The 24,908-nt window shown below is 37.0% G+C and overlaps 1 protein-coding gene across 1 annotated transcript in view; it reads right to left on the minus strand.

Moving 5' to 3' along the window:
* The window catches only part of LOC136984861 (endoplasmic reticulum aminopeptidase 1-like), a 60,089-nt gene extending 48,594 nt beyond the window's left edge, over window positions 1-11,495 (minus strand). Inside the window, exons 1-3 of the mRNA XM_067282002.1 lie at window positions 11,214-11,495; window positions 519-1,128; window positions 12-282 (exon numbers count right to left, since the gene is read on the minus strand). Of these exons, the coding sequence (XP_067138103.1) occupies window positions 12-282; window positions 519-1,128; window positions 11,214-11,292 (960 nt within the window). The 5' untranslated portion in view covers window positions 11,293-11,495. The remainder of the gene's footprint in view (window positions 1-11; window positions 283-518; window positions 1,129-11,213) is intronic.
* Between the last annotated feature and the right edge of the window lie 13,413 nt (window positions 11,496-24,908).

Raw genomic sequence — 24,908 nt, forward strand, 5'->3', positions numbered from 1 at the left:
CAAAAACTTACCTCAATTCCTTTTTTGGTCATGTTTATCTGCTTAAAATCACAAACAACAAATGCAACTAGATAAGTACTCATTTTTACTGTTTCTTCAAATAGTGTTAACATCAAATTATTTCCATAAGATGTGGTTTTAATCAATTTTGAATTAAAATAAGCAGAATGTGCCAAATCATGCACCATTTTTAACTGAAACTTAGCTTTCATAGCAGGTTCGTCGAAACATGGAAAAGCCAATCTTGCTGCAGTAGGTTCAAAATGTGTGGCGGCGAGATACCTAATATGAAGAATGATTAACTTCAAATAAATAAAAAAAATTTAGCAAATTCCACAATTCAAAATAATTTAAATTATAAATCTAATTTAATTATTAATACAATAAATATCACATTTTAATTCTGCTTTCAAACACAATAAATCTCATTTGAACTTCCTAAAATACTGTTAGAAAAAAAGTAAAAAAGGATAAATTAAAAAGCTAAACATTTAAGATTTTACTTAAAACAGAAATACCTTTTTTCTCCAGCTTTTGTTTTATAAGAACTAATATAAAATCCTTCCAATTTTTCTTCTAAGATATTCATAAAATCAATAATTAGGACATAATTTGTGCCTTTTTGTAAACTTTTGGAGAATTGAATATAAATTTGCTCGTGTTTGTGACATTCAATATGTTGAAGAATTGTAATTTCTTTTTTTTCCTCTGTCATAAGAATAAATTTTGTAAAATTTAAATCTTTAGCATGTAAAACCACAAAGTCGGACTTTTGATCCAGAACAAAACTAATATTAACACTGCCCTTATTTAAAAAGGTTGTTAAATTTGGCTGAAGAAACAACGAATAATGCTTTGGAACTATGAAAGAAGGTAGGCGAATGTCCTGCCAGGGACACTTGTCATTTTCCAGTTGTTCTTCAGTCGGAGAAACTTTGGTTACTGTGAGATGAGCTTCATTTTTGCAACATGAGACCGGCCGTGCAAAAGCTGCAATCAAAGCAATCACCAGCAACAGCACAAATATTACAGCAGTTACGCAGAGAGCTTGTAATTTTGTGCATGAGAAATGTTTTTGTTTGTCACCAACAGAATCATCGTAAAGCTTTTGTTTTTCTTCGGTTTTATCTGAAATAATTAAAAAGTAATATTTTATTCTTTAACCTATTAATGTTTTAACAAATGCCAATTAAACTTAAATAAAAAGCAAAGTTTTATTAATGCATTTCAATAGTTACAGAGTTAAGTGTTTCAATTGAAAGTATTCGAATATTTAATTGAAAAGTTTCTTCTAATGAGCTCTCATTCTTAATTTGCCAATTATGTTCATGTAAAGTGTCAAAAACTGTGTGATATTATTTTCATAAAAGTAAAATAATATGCCCCATCTTGTAATTTCATATATGATTTTACATATTTTTTGATATATTTACTTTCTTAAAAACACTAGACAAAAAAGCAATTAATTAGTATTATTACCAAGAATGCATCAAATTAGTTTATGTGAAAGAAGCCATTTGTTTACTGGAGAAGTACAATGATCTTTGCTAGGTGGCAATAGCAATCATGCATTTCCAATTCCATTCTTGGCATAAATCATTTAGTCTCTAGTTCCATGAATAGAAATGCAAAGATGTTGCAGGTATCATGTGTCACAAACTTGTTCAATGAGTGGTCTCATCAACGGAGTTGGTACCATGTGATATTCTGAACACATTCGTGTTGCTACAAACACAACTCGAGACTCTGGCATTATGTAACATTTTTGTAAACACCCCTGTTTATAATACAGTAGTATCCATGAAAGGCATTATGTGTGTATATAACGACATAATATACAATTATACACACCTAAAATCAGCTAAGGAATTCATTTAATAGGCCTGCTGTTAAAACGTTTCAATGGAAAGGCCCGAGTTTACCAATATGCCTAGAGCCCGTAACATTTAAAATTGGCACTGATTGCACTCATCTCACGCAACTACCGTCCTCATCTAACACGTGCATCCCTTTTTCAGAATATTGTACTTTTACGTCGATGTGACGTTACTTTAACTATTAAAGATGGCAAATTTATGTCAAATTAATTCACTGGGGAATTCTCTGTGTGTGTGTGCGTGCGCATATTTCGTTTAATATCCCAGGATGGGGTGTAGGTCAGTGGCATGCCGTGACATTTGATGATAGGGAAGCTGTGTTTCTGTGAGAAGCCGACTTCCAGGGGCAATCAGTTAATTGCACGTCAGTAATGATCTTGGTTCCATTCGTATTGTTTGTTCAATAAGCCAGTAAAGCCCATAGACCTCTCTAAATGTATTTTTAATATTACAATTACATTCTGAATCGCTAGCCACAATATAAGGGCTAAAATTATAAATAAAATAATAAAAACTTACTTGGTGAAATAAAATGTGCGGTGGACGTACAGTACGTTTCTTTACAAAGCTATATTTAATTATAATTTTCTTTAAAAGTATATTCATACAATTGAAGAATATTTTGTACCAGGTACGAGTATGTACAGTACTGTACAGTATATAAAAATAACATAAAATCTTTACTTTTTAAATCTTAAAACAATCCACATAGTCAAATAGCTCCCTACGAGTGACTAATGGATGAAATCAGAGACGGTCCTGGTAGGTGTATGCACGCAGACTGCCAAATCCCGAGGGTGCTGATACCGGTCAATGTCAAATGCCTCTTTTGTCGCATCACTCGTATACCTCAAAGGAGGCAACAAGGTTGTTGTACTTTTAAATTTTTCTCACCATAGCTATAAAAATCTAAATATGTTAAACTTAATAGATTGTCCGTCATTTGTTTTCTAAGTAATTCGTCTTAGGACCAGGGTCCACGGAAATTTCCATAATTTACAACTTTTCAGTCACTCTCATTGAACTGGAAAAATTTCTGTCTTTATTATCTATTATTATGAAGAAATCAGTCCGCACTGTACTCGGCTAGAGATTGGTTCGATTAAGCTTTTGTTTAAGTAAAATTCTGGCTCTTTCGGCAGGTTTTATTTATGTCCCCAATTCCCTAATCTCTTAATTATTTAATTACTTCTTAAGTAGAAATAAGTTGAAACAGGTTACTTTGTACCTGAATATTTGTAGTCTGGAAAGACAAATTTTTATGACAACGGATATACAGGGTGGGCCAACGAAAACGAAACGGCAGAGTGTTTGTGTTCGTCCAAGCAAATTGCTCGGACAGGTCGATTTTATTCTCGAGGGGACATCTTTTGCAATAAAGTTTTTGCGATTCTGAATACAACAGACGACAAAAAATTTTAAAAACTCATTTATTTTGTATTAACTAAACAAACATTTATTTCGAAAAAAAATGTTTGTTTAGTTAATATTCAGAATCGCAAAAACTTTATTGCGTAAGATGTCCCCTCGAGAATAAAATCGACCTGTCCGAGCGATTTGCTTGGACGAACACAAACACTCTGCCGTTTCGTTTTCGTTGGCCCACCCTGTATAAATCGTAAATTTAAGGAAAATAAATTCTAGAGCTTTTTTTGTACCTTATGCATCTTTCATTAAATTTAGTTGTAAATGATGCTGCCAAATTAATAGTTAATTTTTTAACATTGTAGAAGATTTGTACACTTTTTTTCGGTTAATGTTACCCTTGGTGCCAAGATGGCGGCTCGTCTCTGATTCCGGCAAGGAAACAGTGGGATGCACGTTCTAACCTAACCTAACCTATTCCAATAAATTACCATAATTATTAGCAACCAAATTATTAGAATAGGTTAGGTTAGAACGTGTGTCCCACTGTTGCCTTGCTGGAATCAGAGACAAGCCGCCATCTCGGCACCTAGAGTAACATTAAACTTTTTTTTTTAATTTCCTTATAGATGGGACATACAAATTCGTAATATCACTGGTTTAACATTGAAATCCGTAAATAATATAAGATGGGAGAGCAGAATAAAAATATCAAATATTTTAATGGAATTTTTTAAACTCCTGTCAACTATACATAACTATCATAAAAACATCATACCAGTAAATTCTTATCAGTTGGGTTAAGTTATAAATCTACTCGTGATTCACATAATCGGGCGAGGGAGGCCAAATATCTAGCAGGCGGGCGGCTAACAGCCTAGGACCGATCCTGGATAGAATTGGAAGCGTTATACGTGTGTAGCTTCCATCAACTAAACCGGGTGAGGTTGGTGCTCTGTAAAGCGCATGCGCGAATGAGTATAATCTGGCTGTTTGGAAGCTGACAATACAGCGCTTCCGTTCCGTCACTGATATTCGAATATACAATAGCGATCCTATCGTTTTTTTCACATGTAGTATAGAAATTTGTAATAAGATACATAATGCAGTTATAATAAAATATTAATTTTAATTATATGAAAATAATCGCACAATATGTATTTATTTTTTAGAAAATACAAGGGAAGCGGCGCTTCTACCGCTTCTAATGACGGCACGCCACTGGTGAAGGTTAACAAACGAAATTTTGCACGGTAACTTGCAAACTTTCCTGGTGAACCCGGGTAAGTTACGCAACTCGTTGCTGTTGTTTTAAATGAAGATTTTTATTGTAATCCAACAAAATTACTCGTTTTGCGTTTTTGATAATACTTAAATATTATATCTTCGTATAATTGAAAATTATCGGACTTCCTCCGGTCCTCTTAATCTCTTGTTTGAGTGCCAAGAAAGTCGAGCAAGAGTGCCTTGCAGGGGACCCGTACACTAGGGGCACGTGCGCCCTTTTCGTCTCGGTTTCCCCCTTTCCTAATCCCCAAGAGGGCCCCAAACAACAGAAAATAAGTGGTTTCTAGCCTATTCTGCAAATATAAAATAAACTAACGAACGATGTTTGTCCATTGACCCCATGCAACTTTGTGGTACGGCCACCAAAACCGCATTCTTTGTTTTCTGCTCTGAGTGCAACCGGCCCCATCTTGTGGGAGATCCGACCGACATTGAATCGTAAAGTTTAAGCTCCTTGCGTAATCTACGATATCCTTTCTTATGCCTTTTTCATGGTCTGCGGGCGTCGCTGGTACCTTGCCAGCGTTTTTTTTATTTTTTTTTATTTAAATTATACCCTTTAGACTATTATCAAAATGTAATCCATTACTGATAAATTTATCAAACAAATTCTATTTGTTTAAAGTCAGGATATGGGAAACTTGACAGATACTCACGTTACAATGTATAGATTAAAAACGAGGGACAAGAGGAGAATCGAGGCCACGTACTGTACGTCTATTTTCCGGGTTTTTTTCGCGTTATATAGTCGAAAAAGTAGACGTGAGTCAGTCCGAGCGGGAAAGATCTATCTCAGGTGGAAGGAGATACATGAAAGTTGACACACGTCCCCCTCCATCAAAAAATAAATAAATAAATAAATAAATAAAATTTCTGTTAAAATTTTCCGTAAAAGACCTCCTGGGAGATACCCTCCCGGCCAGGGCCGGATTATCGAATAGGCAAAGTAGGCAAATGTCTAGGGCCCGTAATTCGGAGGGGCCCGGCTTCATTAGCCATTGCCTAAAAAAAAAAGGTCAACAGCCATCCGTGTGTCAGAAGTAATCTCTCCCACGAGATCTCTCGCACCATCTAGAAATATTCCTAGAGCCGCCTCTCATAGTAATACTGATGTATGGTTATGATTCATTTTCTAAATTTAAACTTATACGTCGCGACATCGCATATTCGATGTAGCGTTCAAGTTGCTCGAGTGCGAAGTTATTACAGTTCAATAGTGTTTTATAAAACAGTTAAAAAGGGTGACACTACGGTGTGACTTAGGGTGACACCACGATATCTGCAGCGGGTGTCACCCATGCTAGCTACGCTAATGTCACATTATATAAGATTTGTTTAGAAGCAACTTATTTAAATAGAGTCCCAATTTAAATTTTGTCTAGGGCCCGCTAGAGGCTTAATCCGGCGCTGCTCCCGGCAGAGTGTCCACATGTCGTTTTGCCGCATACCAATAAACCAATCCAAACCTTTCCGCCCCTTCAATTATCCTTTCGGTTATTACTTGCGCATGCTTTTTTTTCCAGTCAGCTTCTTTACATTTATTCTAATTTAAGCGAAAAATTTGGCAATTTTGCAAACCGTGCACTTATGGCACATTAAATATGCACTTCGTGCAAATGAAAGTCTGACCAAACTCGAGATACGACAGGTAACCTCCCTCTGTCTCCCAACCCCCTTGACCTTTAACCACCAAAATTTAATAGCATCGAAAGCTTTTATGTACAAGTTACCCTGCCAAATTTCGTTTATTAATTGCTACTCCATCCTGAGATATTAAATGAAATAGATGTCAAAACACACACACACACACATAGAAACCCAGAAGTTTTGGGTTCAGGGGTCTCAAAATGTCAAGATTTGTAAAAAACCTATCGGGTTAAATTTGACACGATTACAGTACGTACTTTCTCGTGTTATAACAGCTGGGAAAGTAATTGTAATTTTCTTTAAGTAAGCAGTCCATTCGTTACATCAAGTTGTATTAAATTACAATACTATTTATTCGAATTGTGTTTTACAATTCGAATAAGCAATCTAACACAACACTGTTTCTCTACGACTTACAATACTAATTTTGTTTCGTTAAACTAAAAAAAAAAAAAAATTGTTTATTACGTCGATAAAAATAACCCAACAACTTTTATAACTTTCATTATATTGAATATCATATGTATAGAGTTGTAAAATATGGCGCAACTTCTGTTATATTTATTCCTATTTGAATTAAGTATAATTTATTAAACAATAAATGTCGCAGGAACAATATAATAATGATAATAATCCAAATTAACTGCAATTACCTACAACAGATTTACATTTACTGTTGCAGAAAATCTAAAACAGAAACAGCTGCGTCGCCCGAGGCTAAAATATTAATACAAATGTATGAAACTTCTAAAAATGCGAGGTCCGAGGCCTGATTTACATGAAGGCTAAACAAACTAGAGCTTCGAGCCTACTTCTATTTTAAGCCTCGTGCCATAAAATTCGTTTGATAGAGAAAAAGGACTTGTTACGTGTTACAGCTTAGAGCACAATGCGTTTAAACCCAGTTGTGGAGAGGCCCTAGGCTAAAATATAGGCTACTTAAGCCTAAAATCCGTATTGCGCAAAGCCCGCCTGTAGCCGAACCGTTTATGCATAAAATCATGGAATATTGAGAGTTGGCGAGATCTTGTATGGGGCCCAGAAGTAGACCGGGCCCTTTTAACCTTTTGTGTTTTGGTAAAATGAAGTACGTAGAATGTTTCTTCGTTAATAAAAGGAAGTCTTAATTCAGTGTCACATTATTGCTTCACGTGGCCTCAGGAAATTATTAAATTAGGGGACCCCACGCGCAGTGTTGATTTGAAACATTTTTCTTCGGAGAAATTTTTAGGGGAATCTCCCGGTATCCTCATTCGTTTTTTAACGCAACCTCTGCGCCGTGCCAGTGAACCCTGCACTTGCTTCACACGGACAATCTAGGATCTCAGATGTGGCACCAAATTTAAATTTCGATATTCTTACTACATTAATAATTTTATAAAAGATTGGTTTGGGCCCCCTGTTAGTAAGCCGCAAACTAATCTTTCATAAAATTAAAACAGCAATAGGGGAGCCCCAAGCAATTGTCTTTTTTGTCCGTAGGATAACGCGTCTCTGAGTTAATTTTATAAGGGGTAGGTACCACTAGAAGCCCTAATTTTTCTTCGGTTCCGGAGAAAAGTTCCCTCGCTTCTCCCTCCCGGGTCCTCGTGGAATTTTCCTGATTTACTTCGTGTCTAATGCCTAAAAGATGAGCCAATATCCCACAGAAAGTCCTCCAGGGAGGCACCCTTTGGCAGACGGTCCATATGTCGCTTTACCTTATCACATCACACCAATTAACCAAGAAAACCATTGAGTAAACTCAATTCCTCTGAATTTCGGATAAAATTTTGAATTACAGTCATGTATGTAACCCATTGACACCCATTATACCTACTGCCCAAGTGCTTACTTTTCCCAAATCACGTTTCGTATTTGAATTCTTTATATTTACACGTCCAGTTTATCGAAAAACATAAGAAGTATGTGTTGGGGAGATAACAAGAAAATCGGAAGTGCGATTTTATCTGTGAAAGAGGAAGACATAATTGCTTTCTCCTGACGTTATCTCTTCCGTTTTCCTCAGTTTGTTTAGAGATTGTACCAGCGACAGGTTCATAAATTAGAAAAAAAAATCTTATGACCATTAATTAACGGCAATTATTAATTAAAAAGCGAAAAACTGGAATTCGAAACTGGTAAACTACTAATGAGTGTATCTGAGGATCTGAGGGATCAGAGTTTAAATCCGGATTGGATTTTCAGAAATATTCGTGGATAGCCTATCCCCGGTAATTCGGGCCCTCTTGGCCATCCTATTGTCCATTGTGGTCCTGACTCAACCCATTACGAACACGAACAAAAGGTATTTTAGTGTCATCAGAACCGAAAGAGTTCGTGAAAATTATCATTCATAAGCTAAAATAGTGGAAAATTATCAGGGGGGTCTCGGAGTTAAGAGGGCCAAGGCCTTTCCTGTCATAGAGCTTGAAAGTAATCTCAAAAATCCAAGTTTGGAGTCGTATTGTACGATAATTTTCGATGTTTCTATCAGTGGCGTAGTGTGGCTGGCAGCCGCCCGGGGCGGAAGAAAATTTCGCCGCCCCCTTATTTAGGTATCTCAATTTAAAAGACTAAAATATACAGTAATTCTAAAGAACTTTTCAGCAAGAACAATCATCATTATTGTGTATTGTACAGGTTCAAATTTTTACAAGATATTATTATTATTTATTGTGAAATTTTGCCACCCCCTAAAAGTGCCGCCCGGGGCGGGTCGCCCCTGCCGCCCCCACTACGCTACGCCACTGGTTTCGATTAAAATTTTGACAAATTTGGCTAATTTAGTCGCCTATACTGAGTTAGAGGAGAGAGTTAAAAATTTCCTCCGATACCCATTTTCAGCCCTGACGAAAGGGGGAAAAGATTATGCCGTAGTAATGGAGCACCGGTTCTTACAGGGGCTCGAAATTCCTTTGTTTTAAGTAAATTTCTTTGTTTCTTTTCAAGGACTTATCACTGTGTTGTGTGGAGGAGGGAATGTCGCTGGCCGAACCCATGACTTACTAAAAAGAAGCCCTCTTAGTGCTCACAGGGCGGAAACAGTTTAAAAAAGAATGGTTTTACTAGGCGCCTGAACGGACAGTCCCGGGGCTGTCCGTTTTAATCTGGATTGTCGAATCAGTAACACACGAACGAAACACGCAATACTTAAGTAACTTTTTCTATGTTGTAGTACACAGGTGTAATCTTTTATTGTTTTATTCGTTTACGACAACGCAACACATGGGCGATCTACCAAGAGGTAACACTTCCCGGGAGGTCTTTTATAGGAAACTGGCCCTTATTTAGGTGTTACTAACGTGAAGAAAACCCGGAAAACTCCACATGTCCGGCCCGTTGGCCAGACGCGAACCCAGGACCAACTACCAGTGTTCGTTGGTTTTATCCACGCGACCACTGGTTGGGCCACAGACGTGAGCAGTACAAAATTTGGCGTATCAACGAAATATATCCAAGATCAAAGAAATGAATCGCGACCAACGAAACCCCAAAATATTCTATTAAAACAGCTAGTCCCGCTTGGATGACGATTTTTGTTATTTGGAAGTGTCACTCGGCACTTCCAAGTGACAAAAATCGCGACAAAATGACATTTGCGCCTTTCAAAGTTGGAAAAACAAGTGTCACTCGACACTTGTTTTTCCAACTTTGAAAGGCGCAATGTTGACACCTGTTCAAGTTTCTCTCGCTCTTGCACAATTCGTTCCTTGCTATAAACACATTATTTATACATCGTAATGTCAATACGCTGTATTTTCGTCTCGGACAGAAGAAAAAACAACAAGAGAGATCATTGGCTCAGAGGAAAAAAATTGTGTTCGCCCTTCGACCAATAAGAACAAACGATAATTTTCCGAGACGATAATTTTCCTCTCAATTTTTCACAGATTTGGATTTAGAAATATATTTTTTACTGGTGTATTACAAGTATTTTTTGATGTACAACACGTGTCCAATTGCGTTGGAATCCGATACCAACCTGGCTGCAGAATGATTTAGCATCTGTAGTTTAGAACGGTGCCACTAGCTCAAAGTTTTTGAGCTAGTGGCACATAGTTTTTTGTGCCACAACCACACACCATAAATGAGATTTGTGACGGATTTGTACACAAAAATGTAGGCTATAAATAGTGTTTTTAAAAAGGCGCGAAATAATCACCATTTTTAAATCATTTTTTTGACATTTTGTGGCACACTTTTCGCGCACACCTGTCGACATGTGGATACTCCACAGATGTCCAGCACCTACACTTCCTACGAACGTTTGAGGCATAAAACATACACAACTCAGTGTAAAACCATCAAAGGTAACGATCCAGAAAGAGCCATCCGCAATCTTCTGGATGCGATCCTCTCAAATGTATTATTCTACGACCTCTTACTATAGCAAGAGCAGTTTTATCGGCAATAACCACGAGTAGATCCGCTCTAACTTTGAGAAGCGAGTTGGAAACTGGGTGTAATACACGAACAAAATATAGATTCAAATTAACACCTGTAAATTACCTCCTAAATTAGACATTTTGTATCTTAGGCTGCACTTCTATCGCTTCCATCGCTATTTTGAAGTAGCGTAGTGATAGACTTGTGTTGGTACTAAGGTCCATAAATATCTTTCATAAATATCTTTGACCCTTAAGAATTTTTGCGTATCTCGATGTTCTGAGACCCCTGAACCCAAGACATTCAAAAAATAGGAAAAACTTCCCCATGTTTGTGTGTGTGTTCGAGTCTATTTTGTTTAATATCTCAGAACAGGGCACTGAGTTAGAAACGAAATTTGGCACGGTAACTCGTATATAAGAGGCATCGATACTATTATATTTTGGTCGAGGGGATGGGGAGATAGAGGGGGTCATGCGTGATATCTCGAGCGGGATCGTTATTTCTATATATAACAGATACAAGTTTAACACAAGCTCTTGCTCTACAAACAGAACAAGAAAGACTCGTTTATAATCATAATCACCATTTTCTTCCCCTCTTTACATCGTAAAAAAGAGCGTAAAAGGATAAGAGTAGGGCGGTGGGCTAAATCAAAAGGAGACTTACCCGACTGACGGTCGATTTCCAAATTCTGATAAGTTTCGTCGCTCTTCAAAGATCGGTATCTCGGTCCTCCTCTCTCCATTCTGTCTACTCGAAAACGTGGAAACGTGGGAAGTAGTCGCCAACGTTCCTTCGTCCTTCGTGTACGGACGGCGACTGGATTGGCGCATGTGTCCCGCGCGTAACGCGACGCGTCGAGGCGCGCGGAGAGTCGACGTCGATCGAACTCTATCCCAACGGAAAGCGACTTCCGCACCCTCGTTGCCGGATTGCCCGATTAACGGAGGAGAACTTTTTGTTTGGATTTAATTTTGGAGTTAATGGCGACGCAAGATTCGTTTATCCGAGAGATAATCGATGAGAGTATCTTTACAACGTTCAAAGTTTCGCCGGAAGGAGATAAAAACAAACTTAAAAAAAAAGCAAAAGATTGTCCATCCGATAATTAATTAAAGCGAATATGTTAATATCTATTCGACGTTAGAGTTCGTTCCTGCCTTATGATTGCGGGTTCGGACCCAGTGGCGTAGCGTAGTGGGGGCGGCAGGGGCGGCGCGCCCTGGGCGGCACTTTTAGGGAGCGGCAAAATTTCACAATAAATAATAATATCTTGTAAAAATTTGAACCATTTTATTTTATATTTTTGTCGCACCTTCGATTCGGACCGATTGAAATGAGCACGGAATTTTTCATTACTTATACCTAAATAAGGGGGCGGCAAAATTTTCCTCTGCCCCAGGCGGCTGACACCCACGCTACGCCACTGTTCGGACCTCTCGCTCTGCGCTAGTATTTGTTCGGTACACTTTAATGGGGAGCGAAGTTACAGCCAGAGGTGTACCGAGGGGGGCATTGGGGGCGGACTGCCCGGGTGTCACCCGTTCAGGGGTGACACCCGGTGCGTGTAGGGGTGACACCCGACTGTGAAAAAATAAGTCGGGAAATAAACTTTGACAACCCGCTTTAACATTAAGTCATGGAAAGTTCGACAGACTCAACAACCCATGACTAAAAAAAAAGAGGTCAACGGATTCACGCTAGTCAATATAAACCTATGTGATGATATCGCTTATTCGATATAGCGTTCAAGTTTGCTCGAGTGCGGGCATATTACAATTCAATAATCCGATACTATTTTATACAACAGTTAAGAAGGGTGACACCCACGGTATGACTTGGGGTGACACTACGATATCTGCTCCGGGTGTCACCCATGCTAGCTACGCTACTGGTTACAGCGTTAAGTAATAAATTGATTTGGTTGCATTACTTAGTACAGTATTTAAAACAAGGAGACCTCGAAACTAGGTTGTACTCGGGGTCTTTGAGGACCCCGAGTACAACCTAGTGTTAAAGTGTTTGATCCGCCACTGAGAATCACTTGCACCCTTCTGAAATCTAGATGTCTAGTCTGGCGGTTAAGCAGAATCGTCGAAATGGGAATTTTTCCCCGGTCCTAGAGGAAGTGAGGCCCGAAGTCATTCCTTCCCCTATAAAATATGTAAGACTGCTTTTTATTAATAAAGAAACATTCTTTTTCATTTATTCAAAAAGTTAAAGGAGCCCGGTCTATCCTCGGGCTCCGTACAAACTCTCTAAGGTTAAAATGCCAGCTTACCACTCTCTGGGGGCTCTAGGGGAATCAGGCCAGCCGTAAGCGGGAGTGCAAGGCGTACACCGCACGCGGGCGGCACGTCCAGGGGGCGGCAAATTGGTATTGCTGACAAGCTCAGCGTAGGTAGTCGTAGTTAAACAGGGGCGGCATAATCGGTATTGCACACGGGCGCTAAAACAGTTAGCGGCATTGCTGATAAGAATAGAATTCAGGCGATCGGTTTTTCCGGAACTTTTCGTAGGTATAAGTCCGGGCTACATAGGGCTACCTTCACTACCCGGCCGACTCCATTTCGACTTGGCCGAACTCGCAATGAGTATGGAGGAAAAAAAGGGTCCCGTTAATACCCAAATAGCAGAAAGAGCCCTGCACACCAGTTTACGGCTGTACCCGAGAAACCTGTTGTAAAAGCTCATCTAATTATGGCCGAGCGGTTAATATATAAGCCTACCTTCTGGATATGTCGGGCCAAGTTTTTCTCCACCCGATCGCGGGCCTTTTTTTTTTTTTAACTCTTTCCGCCCTGCGGGCACTAAGAGGGCCTCTTTTAGTAGGCCTATTATGGGTTCGGCCAGGCCCACAATGGGGCGACCGGGTGGTGAAGGACGGGGCCCGACATACCCGAACGGACCACCCCCCGAAAAATTCCTGGGGATTTTTCGACCCGTTCGGATTCGATCCCGGGTCCCCCAGAGCGGTAGGCTGCCACCTTAACCGCTCGGCCATCCGGCCGCTCTCGATCGCGGGCCTGGCCGAACCCATAATTGGATGGATATAAAGGCTCTCTTAAGTAATAGTAATACAAGAGAGAGTACAAAAACGTCTGAAAAAGTTTCTAAATTGTATAAACTATAGCATTATATTGTATTATATTTACTGCCAAGTTTACTGTTGTACAGTATTATTTCCGTATAGTCTTCGGTAATATTTGCCGGGCACAGAACAGCACGATCCCTAGCATTGCCATACGAGACCACTGTTTTTGGTGTTTATGCATTTTACGTAAAAAGCGAGTTTAGCAAATAAAAAGATTCGTTGTGATAAAAGTTGGAAATTTTGAAATGTAGAGTGCGTTATTATAAACGAAGCACCAAGCAACATTGCTGTTCTTCGTTATACTTTGTCACGCAATACACGCCATTAGAAAGTTATTATCGGTCTTTCTCTTCGGAAAGATTATGGCGACACAGATCGCCACAATCCCAGAAATTAGTCAGAAAGTCTCTTTTTTTTTTTTTTTTTTTTTTTTTTTCCTCGTCAGCACTCACAGGGCCTTTTTAGCAAGCTCATTACAGGTCCGGCCAGGCCCACAATGGGAGCGGCCGGATGACGAGAGACGGGACTCGCCGTATCCGTGACAAATTGCCCACGATTAAACTCCCGGGGTTGTTGGCCACGATCATCTATAGTGGTAAGTTAAGGCCTCGACCAGCTTGACCAACCCTCCGTCTTCCGGAAAGTTCTTAATCTTGCTTCTTGGATAGTGTTGTCCAATCTTATCAAACGATGGAAAAATTTATACAAACAACGTCTTCAACTAAGCATAATGTAGAGCCACCATTGAACATTCTACGAAGTTTTGAGTGGTGAAATGCTATTCTGTTTCGAGGCTCTTTTTGTTTTTAGCATAGTAGGAGTAATGCTTAAGGAAATGTTTTCAAATCCGTAATAAGCCGTTCACCGGTGGCCGGTGGATAAAAATCACAAAACACCGGCTGGCGGGGCCCAGCGGCAGCCGTCCACGTGAAGTTTATGGGTATCTAACTCTTAAATAAGAACCAGTCTCTCACAAAAAGTTTTCCCGGAAAGCAGATGGCCCAGGTATCGGTTACCGCGTCTGGTTAAACCTACAAAGCAAGAATTCGCCTCGGCCAAGATAGCGCTGCTGCATTCGTTTAAATGTTCGCGACTAAATAATCTATTTATAGTTTAATTTATAAATGCCATATTTAACTTTCTCGTCTTATAAGAACAAGTTTATTTTTATTTTATAAATTTAATTATTCATGCAGATAACTGAACAGATTCGATATTAATTTTGTTTTCCGAAAGCGGCCGTCGGTGGCACCGTCGTTCCCCGAAACGGGAGCCAATAAGACGATCGTCCAATAAGCGTGGCGGACAAATTGGCACACGGACGGACCACGTGAGTCGAGCTAGTGATGGGCACGATCGATTTTTCATTCGATTGTAGCAAGGACAATTGGATTAGTTCTTTAATGATAATATACATTATCAGTTATGCAATCTTGATGTATTTACGATTAAATGGCTGAATATATTGTTTAAAGTGATATATAGTTTATTATAAAACAGAGAGAAAACATTGAAAATTATTAATCAATCTCCATTAATTATTATCAATCTCCATTCTTTCTTTCATCCATTTTGATTGGTCGTTCTCCCTCAATCACACTTCCCGAGTGGTTGGCCCCTGGTTACTAAGCGTAACGAGACTTCTACCTGGAGCGCCAGAAAAATCAAAATCGAAGATGAATTCGATCTTCAACCGATCATAGGACGACTTCCTTCCGCGATTTATGGTTTCTGCCTCGCAGTTTGATATAAACAATGGGTGTCCTACTACAAACGACTTTTACCTGTTTTTTTAAACTAATAAATTTTTCTCTAAATTAATCGTTTTTTCGCGTCTTTCGTGACGGGTCAGACCCGTCCGGTACATCACATTTCCATAAAAGTTTTTAACAAATACTGGAAATGGCAAAAATAAACAATTTATGTATTTTAGTTCTAAAATACAAATAATACATACATAATACAAATTGATATGATACAAACAATAATATAAAAACTTGTTTTTTTAATTTTTTATAAACTAATTCTATTCGGCGAATTTTTCCGCAAAGTCGTTAATTACTTTATCATAAAAGTCGCTGGTCGTCGACTCCATCAACGTATTTAAAAGCTTTTTCTATCGAAAGCAACGCTAGCGACGACAGTTTTTCCTCCGACCGAGTGTTCCTGGCCAATGTATGAATTTTCTTCGTGGTCGAAAAACTGCGCTCAGCAGACCCACTGGTAGATGGTACCATAAAAATTAATGATATTAAATCATATAATTCTTTTAGTACGTCTTTGTTCGGATCGACATTAATTATAATATGTTTTATGCCTAAGAGTTACTTGTCAATATAGTCCGGACACAATTATAAATATTGCGATTCACTACGTAATTTAGATAAATAAAAAATTTTTCCATAAAATTTACTTAATTTAAAGAATTAAAAGACGCTTGGGAAAATTGTTTTTCATAATATTAAAATTATTAACATCTAAAAGTGATAAAAATTCTAAAGATTTTATGACTGAAAATCTGTCAATATAATTACAGTATAATTATAAGAAAATTATAATCAAATATAACTTTGCAAAAAAACGTACATAAAAATAACATTGGATACTCTACTTTTTAAATCTAAAATAATTCACTTAGATAGCTCCCTACCCAGTGGCTAAGGGATAGAAGCGTTGGAAGCGTTATACATGTGTAACTTCCACCAGCTAAACCGGCTAGGTTGGTGCTCTGTAAAGCGCATGCGCAATGCCCTCTGGCTGCTTTACACAATTCAGTTATTCTTGCCGTGGAAGCTGTCTTGTAAGCGCTTCCATTCCGCCACTGATATTCGAATATACAATAGCAATCTTATCGTTTTTTCACATGTAGTATAGAAATTTGTAATAAGATACATAATGCATTTATAATAGAATATTAATTTTATTTAATTCAAAGTACGTTAAAATATGAAAATTTATATTTTAGAAACTACGAGGGAAGGTTATTGGAAGGTGGAAGCGGCGCTTCCACCGCTTCCAATGACGGCACGCCACTGGTACACAGCAACCAGCGTCAACCGAGTATAACTCATTAAACCCAACATAATAATAATAAGGGTGCCGGGAATTTTGTTTAATGATTTCGGCGTGCTGCCAGACAGAAAAGTTTGAGAACCATTGGTCTAAAGCCGTGATTCTCAAAGTGGGGGTCGCGACCCCCAAGGGGGTCGTGGAAAATATTTGGGGGGTCGCTGAAAAATTGATGCCAGATCAATTTTTTCAAATATTTTATGAATTTAGTATGGATTCATGTTTAGAAATAAAAAATGTATAAAATAATTTTAACTTAAATAAATTGCACATATAAATAATAAAAATAATATAAATATTTAAATCCGAGCCTAACCCCACCCTGCGGGATGTTTTTCGACACATACTTATTCTTCGGGGGTCCTTTGAAATTTTTAAGTGCAGAAGGGGGGTCGCAGTCCAAAAAGTTTGAGAAACACTGGTCTAAAGTATAAAGAATCTCCTGGGTTCCAACATGGTAGTGAATATAATTGTAAAATCGATAGAAACAATTAAAAATATACTTAGCGTTATACACGCGGTAATATTGTAACATCGTAACATCGTAACATCTATCAGAAAAATGTGCAATTGAATTTTATTATAAAAGTTCTAATCCTAATCCTTCTCCCGCGCTTCCAGACCGGAGATGCCCGAATTCCCATTAGCCGTTCTACGTGCTTCCGCTTCACTGGCATCTGCCATCGCATAGGCCAAATATCCTACGTCGAGAAGTATCTGACAGAGAAGTATCGACAGTCTTTAGACAGAACATGTATTCCATTTTTGGTAGTAATTATAATAAATCCCGGTGAACGGGTATATCCGAAAGGAATTACATAAAAAATTCAAAAAACCTCCAAAAACAAAATACGAGTCGAATCCAACGTACGGTAGAGTTTTTCTCTCGAAAATAAACAAACTTTCAACGAAAGTCCAATGATTTTATTGCAATTTAACTACAGTACTTATTAGACGGAACGGCGACAGAGACCACGTGACATGGCGCATGGTAAACAGAAACCACGTGGCCACGGCTAATTTACATATCCACGCGGCGATAATAAAAAAACTAATTTTATCGAACAAGATAAGAATATTATTTATCGAAATAGATATTTATATAGCTCTTTATATTATTTATGTAATTAAATAATAAAAAAACAGCAAAAATAAACTTCAGTTTATTATCGGAGTTTGACGTCTTCTGCGATACTACACGGCTTCGCGCGGGGAAAACAGTCGGTGGTGAAGGAGTCTTGGCGACGGTTTTCTGTTCGGAGAAAAAACAAAGATTATTTAACCTGGGCTTGAAGGTAAGCGTTAGTTAATTTAAGCTTGGTTATTTTGGATATAGACGAAAGAAGGGGAAAAAAGATATTAGCCGCCGTACTCGGTGTCTTAATAGAATTACGGTGTTTACCCAGACGATTTATTGTGGCTGTTTCGTACGGTCAAAATGATATAATGACGTAAACAGCAGCCCGCTTCTAAGCACGATACATTATACAGTAGCAATACGTAGGAATATATCGATACGTATATACAACGTAAATTAAAATATAGACTATATTTTCGGCCCTTCCGTTCTGCGAGCATTAACGGGGCCAGCGTTAAATGTAACCGTTGCCCTTGGTTACCGTTTTCGTACTTTCCCTTTTCGGCTTTTCACTAAAGAAATACGATAATTACATTTTCGAACCACCATTTACTTTTTTTTAATGTTAAAAACTTGAACGGAGAGAATACGGTCATTGCTTTTGTTCTTTTTAAAATACTGTTTATAAATTCTGTTTTCGTTTGGTTTTGAACATTATTCGTAAATGTCGTTAATATTTATATTTCTATTATAATAACTGTCACTTTCACGATTTAAGACTTTTTAAATTAACTGGACTGTGTTTTTTGCTTACAATTTGTGTTCATTTTTAAATAATTTTGGAAGTTTTTGTTGAGGATAAAAGATATGCCTAACGTTCGTTGTACATGAATAGACCGAAAACGTTCGTTTTGTTTTTATTAAACTCCCTCAGCAACAAATAGGGTGTTAGTTGATTTTTTTTTTTTGATATGCCTAACTTTTTTGACTATAGAGCTGACCCTTGATAATCCGACAGGTATGGGACCAAAGGGGTGTCGGATTACCGAAAGTGATTACATATTTGGCATTGTTTTGCTAGCAGTAGCCTACAATATTCCTACATTTTATGAGTAAAATGCTGCCTAGGTTAATGTGGAAATGAAACACCCATTTCGGTTAACTAAAACATGTTTATTAAAAGAAATATGGAAGCCAATAAATGTACATACAGTATGTATAGGTATAAATAATACAGTACGTATAGAACTGCTCACAGAAAACGCAAGAAAATGTGTCATCGTGTAAGAATTGGGTGGGGAGATTCATGTTGCAACATCCTTCTGTGCAAGCAGACACCTAACAGGACGGGGACTATGGTAACCTTGACAGGAGGTGTGTTGGCGGCCGGATGGCCGAGCGGTCAAGGTTAGCAGCCTGCCGCCCTGGGGGACCTGGGATCGAATCCGGACGGGCCGAAAAATCCTCAGGAATTTTTTTGGGGGTGGTCCGTCCGGATATGTTGGTCCCCGTCCCTCACCACCCGGTCGCCCCATTGTGGGCCTGGCCGAACCCATAATGGGCTTGCTATAAGAGACTCTCTTAGTGCCCACTGGGCGGAAAGAGTTACAAAAAAAAAAAAAAAAAAAAAAAAAAAGACAGGAGGTGTGTCGGATTACAAAAGCGTCGGATTATCAAGGGTCAGCTGTATATTATTATGGGATGTTCTCGGTGAAATTTTTGAGTTGGAAAGCAAAGGGGTCAAATGTGAGTTTTATACAATTCCATAATTAAATTTATGTCAATGCGGGTGTAGGATAGGTTAAAGCAGGGCTTTCCAACTGGCGGCCCGCGGGCCGTATACGGCCTGCGAGTACATTTTACTATGAATAAATTTGTTACTAAATTATTATTATTAATATTAAAATTATTTTACTATGTGAAAATTACGGCCACAATGTTCTCATGAATATATTATGAATATTTTAGTTTTCATTTTAGTATAAATAAAATATTTTTTCAATTAACATAAACTGACTTTTCATTTATCAATCTTCTTGGCCCCCGAAATGTTTGGTGAAGAAAATATGGCCCGCGGGCTATGATAAGTTGGACAGCGCTGGGTTAAAGTATTACAAAAATGGGTTTTGGAGTGTGTCAATTTTAAGCTCATTATTATTAACATAATGTTAAGAATGATTTATAGGACTGCTTTATATCTATACTATATTTTTGTGTTGGTGATAAACAATAATACATGTGTAATTATTTTATAAGTCTTAAATACAATTGTTGGGTATAACTGTTATAAAAATTAATTTTTAAATAAAAACTCATTTAAAATTTGTTATAGAATTGTAATGTAAACCTGCTGAAGAGGGTCCATCAGGTCCAAAACACAAATATGGAGTGTACAGGTAAAAAAATAAAGCATTTCATTTTAGCAGAGATCTTTATTCAGAAAAACAAACACCAGTATAATAAGTCCTATTCATAGCGAGGTTGAAGCCAAAGTTTTAAACAGGGATGCCACTCATGACATATGCAAAAACTTTGGTCTGGATGGAAAAAAACCCAGATGGGGAGTTTAAAAACCCAGATTCATGCTGCTACAATTACTGACACTATAATACAAATTTAAAAAACCATTTATTACCTAATTTACACAGTAGTTAATGTTATTTCACAGTTACTCTGTTTCTTCTTCTTCCATTAACAGTTCTGCACAATCTTTATGCTCTTCTTGTCGCTTCTTATACCTTTGGTGGCAAACTCCTTGCACTGCATCTCTAATTAGTTCGGGTTCATGCAGCGAACAGCTAAGATTTTTCCTACTGATTACTTGTTTAGCAAGCAACCTGTTCTTTGATGATTCAATAGTTAACCTGTTAGTTTGTTTGGTCTTAATGTTGTTAATTTGCAAAAATATTCTCTCGACACTGGCTGAGGAATGTGGAAGAACTGTGAGCTGCGTCATAAATTGAGATAGTAGGGCATATGTATAGTTACCAAAACTATCCTGTATATTGTGCAATAGTATACCAATATTCTGGTATATTATTATATTGTATGACCAACTCTTTTGCTAAACGAAATGATCACCATTCGTCATCTAACTGGTTAAGTTCGTTTTCTGCAATGTTGGGAAATAAACTGCCAAACTTGCAAGAGATCTTGGTGTTCGGCTTAGGTTATGCACTACTAATGGGTCTAGCACTTGGAGTTTGGCAATAACGCCATTTGTATCAAACGAAAATCGCATCTTAATTTGCTTGCAAAGTTCAACAAAAAATTTTAAGCAGTCCTCTTTAAATCGCATGGCACTAATGGTTGACAGAGGCTCAGTTCTAACAGGGACATTGTTCTTCCACCAAGAAATATTTTTTTCACATCTTGGTGATTTCTTACAATGCCAATTTCAGACAAATTTCTAGTTAGCGAAGTTCCTTCTTTAATAAACATACTTAAAATATTACGATACTCTGCTGAAATCATGGAATATAAAACATGTAGACGAAAATGTTCTGACTGAAATTCAGTATTTAGAACATTTACTTTGTGTGACACATACTATAGAAAAACTAATGTATGTTTTGTTCCTTTGTTTACTAGCATATCATATATACCTCTGGCACCATTGATTTTGTTTGTTCACATCTCTGATTGTAAACAAAGTTTTAAAGCATCCCACTGTTCTAAAATAATGTTGATAACATTTTCACGAGAAAGCCATCTTGTTTGTGATAATATTGGTATTTTATGTTGACTTGTGTTGACCTCTTGAATCATTTTAAAATAATTTTGCCTTTTGCTGCTGTGAGCAAAATACGATGTAATATTTTTTAGAAATGATTCGAGATACGAAGAAAATGTTTTCACAGCATGACTGCTGCAAGGGGCAAAAAAATGGCAAATGTAACCAATAGCAAAAATTGATGGAAAATCTTGCTTCAATAATGTAAGAAGTCCAGTTTTGTTACTTACCACTGCAACGCAGTTGTCACTGGCAAACCCGATCATATTTTATAACAGTACCTTTCTTTCTTGAAAAATTGATTTTGATTTTTGAGTTTTGCAGACCCTGAGCTGTTCCATTTTCCACCAATACTATGTCGAAAAGAACATCTTTTACATCATTTCTTTTATGATCAAAGAAACAAACAACGATAGCCAAAGTTTGTGAGACTGAAATATCAGTGCTCTCATCAATTATCATTGAAAATTTTTGTTTCTTGCATATGTCTTCAATTTTCAGTTTTTCATAATAAGCAATGCCATCCTGCATTAAATGTGACAACTTGGTATGTTTCATCTGTATCTGAGTGTTTTTAACTCCACATGATTCAGGATTCAGCAAATAAAGTACCATGCTTTTCGTTTTTGTTTCTAAAATCTAAATTTTTTTTACTATTTGTCATTTTATTTTATTTAAGTCATATTTAAAAAAAAAACCCATATTTTACAAAAATTAGAAAAAAACAACCTCGAAACGAAGAGAAGGTCGAAAAACCCAGATCTGGGTTTTAAAACCAAGGAGTGGTAACCCTGGTTTTAAATGCGAAAACTTGTATGTTGGATGTTCCGCGCTGCTTTCCTGTAAGCCTAGAAGTTTGACGATAATGTTTGGAATGTTGAGCATGATTCCACTGACTTTATAAACACCATTGTCAAAGTTCTAGGCTTACGGGAAAGTGGCGCCGAATGTCTGAGTACACGTTTTTGCGTTTAAAACTTTGGCCTCAACCTCGCTAATATACAGAGTCCAACGTAGACAATGATTGATATAGCAAAGAATTTAATGAGGACAGAGGGAAAAGAATTGTACTACTTTTTTATGCTATTTCTACAACATGCTATATTTGATGAGATGATGACACATCAGAATGGGATTTTGGATCTTCAATTGCACCAACTAGTTATTTCAAAAAGCAAATAATTTATTAACGTTTTTAAACAACATTATTAAGAGGACATTTTACATACTTGATACTGTTGCAACTTTTGAATTATTATTTATGTTGGCAGTAGTTTTCCTTTTGCTTGGAGACTGCCATAATTTAGGAACTTTAACTGACAAATATGACGGGCAATTAGGAAAATTAATCTTGTGTTAGTTGCCATTTTTTATGAGGAATCTCTACTCTTTTACCCTCAATTATATGAACATAATTCTTAATCAGAAATCTTTCATCAAAATGCAAGTCATACATTCAAAATTTTTTTGAGAGTTGTAAATCCTTTCGAGGAGTTAAACATTTCCACTTATCTAATTTCTTTGGAGGTGGTGTAATAAAATGCCGCTTCTCATCAGATTTACAGTATCCAGACTTACACCCAGGCATGAAACACTTATATGGCATGCTTTTGTTTCTTTTTCTCATAGAGAAAAATTACAAAATGTACAGAAATGATTACTAAAACTAATCAAATGGATGAACCAACTTCTGAAGTATGACTGTAATGCCAGCTATTGGCAGCTGGACACATTAACTAACTGTACAGTACTTTAGAGCATAATGCAAAGACCAGTATATCTATCAACTCTGATGCCATGAATAAATATATTTGTAAGGTTTTGTGATCTGTTGCCTGTTGAGAGAATTTTTCCACGTGGATTTTGTGCCCACTTGACACTGTTACTAATGTGACTGAAATGTATGATTAATGTATGTAATGTATGTTGAAATGTATTATTAGAGTAGTGCAGAGGCCCGTTGTTTTGGCTGCTGATTCTGGATCTATGAAAAATTTCCAACATTGCTATACTTTGTATTTCCAAACCCAGTCTTGGGTTCATCTGCCATCAAACCTAGTTTTTTTAAATTCCTCTTCAATTTTTTTCTTTCTTTGCTTAACGATAGCTTTCTTGTGTTCTGATTTCAATTGCTGTTTCTTAATGGGCAACTTGTAGTCTAGGTGTGGTAAATTCTCGATGTCCAGATTCTGGTGTGCAAAACAGATGGCTTGAATTTTAGTGTTTCTGCTTCTACTATTGGAATTTCAAATGTTCCTTGTAACTAGTCACAAGTTTTCTCAAAAAATATATTTTTTTGTGTGCTTCTGACAATCTTTGTTTCAGTTCAGTTTTAGTGTGAAAATTTGGTTTGATGGAATTTTAATGTTGCTAATGATTAGTGATGGACAATACTAAATTTCTCCTGATTATGATTCAGATTTTGATATAATTTTTGATTGTTTTGAATACTTTATAAAGTTTATTTTAGTTTAGAAAATTAACAGTTTATATTAAGAGCACAATGAAGTCCTCTTGGACATATAGTGCTAATCCTCGGAATTACGTTTGAGGTAATTGAATTTTAATGTTTGAAAAAAAAATTCTAAAATGAAAAATCTCAAAACGATGATGCGAGTAACATCTACAGGCAAAAAATATTAACACCCAAATTGAGCTGTTCGCAGGCCAAATTGATTAACTCCATTTGTAAATCCTTAATATAATTTTCAAATTTTTCATGTAATGATATATAATAGATACATTTTGCAATGTTTATTTAAATTTAAAGTTTAGTTTTTAAAATTTTTTTGTTTTCCACTTTTATACTTGTTTTGTGGAGTTAATCGATTTAGTGAGTGATTGGCTCAATTATTCATACAATTTTAGGACTTTTTTGAACATTCAAATCGGTTACCTCAAACGTGATTCTGAGAGTTAGTACTATAAATCCCTCAGGGACGTATAGTACTAACTCTGTTCAATTAATAAATGTCAAGCTTAAGACAGAAAATGACTGGAAAATGCAGAATCAATCTTTCAAAAGAAATGTGAAAATTGATTGATTCTGGATTTGCCAATTGTTTCTCGTTCTTAAGCTTGATGTTTATTAATTCATGAATGTACTGTGCTGATAATGTAAATAGTTAATTTTTCTGAACTAAAATAAACTTGAGAAAGTATTCAAACAAATCTGGAGAATTTTTGGTATTGTCCCATTGCTAGTATATACAGAAATTTTTAAAATGGTTTTTTTTTATTCTGTTTCGATTAAATACAACCTTTACTACTATTTTGCTGAGTTCCTTCTATGTTTTAACTTCGTTTTGTCACTATTGCACTCACTTTTATATTTCAACTCGCTTTTTCAGAGTGGAAATGGATAAATGATATTACCAGTTCTCAGAG

The sequence above is a fragment of the Centruroides vittatus genome, unplaced genomic scaffold (assembly GCF_030686945.1).
Source record: "Centruroides vittatus isolate TY-2023 unplaced genomic scaffold, ASM3068694v2 contig_120, whole genome shotgun sequence".
Lineage (NCBI taxonomy): Eukaryota > Metazoa > Arthropoda > Arachnida > Scorpiones > Buthidae > Centruroides > Centruroides vittatus.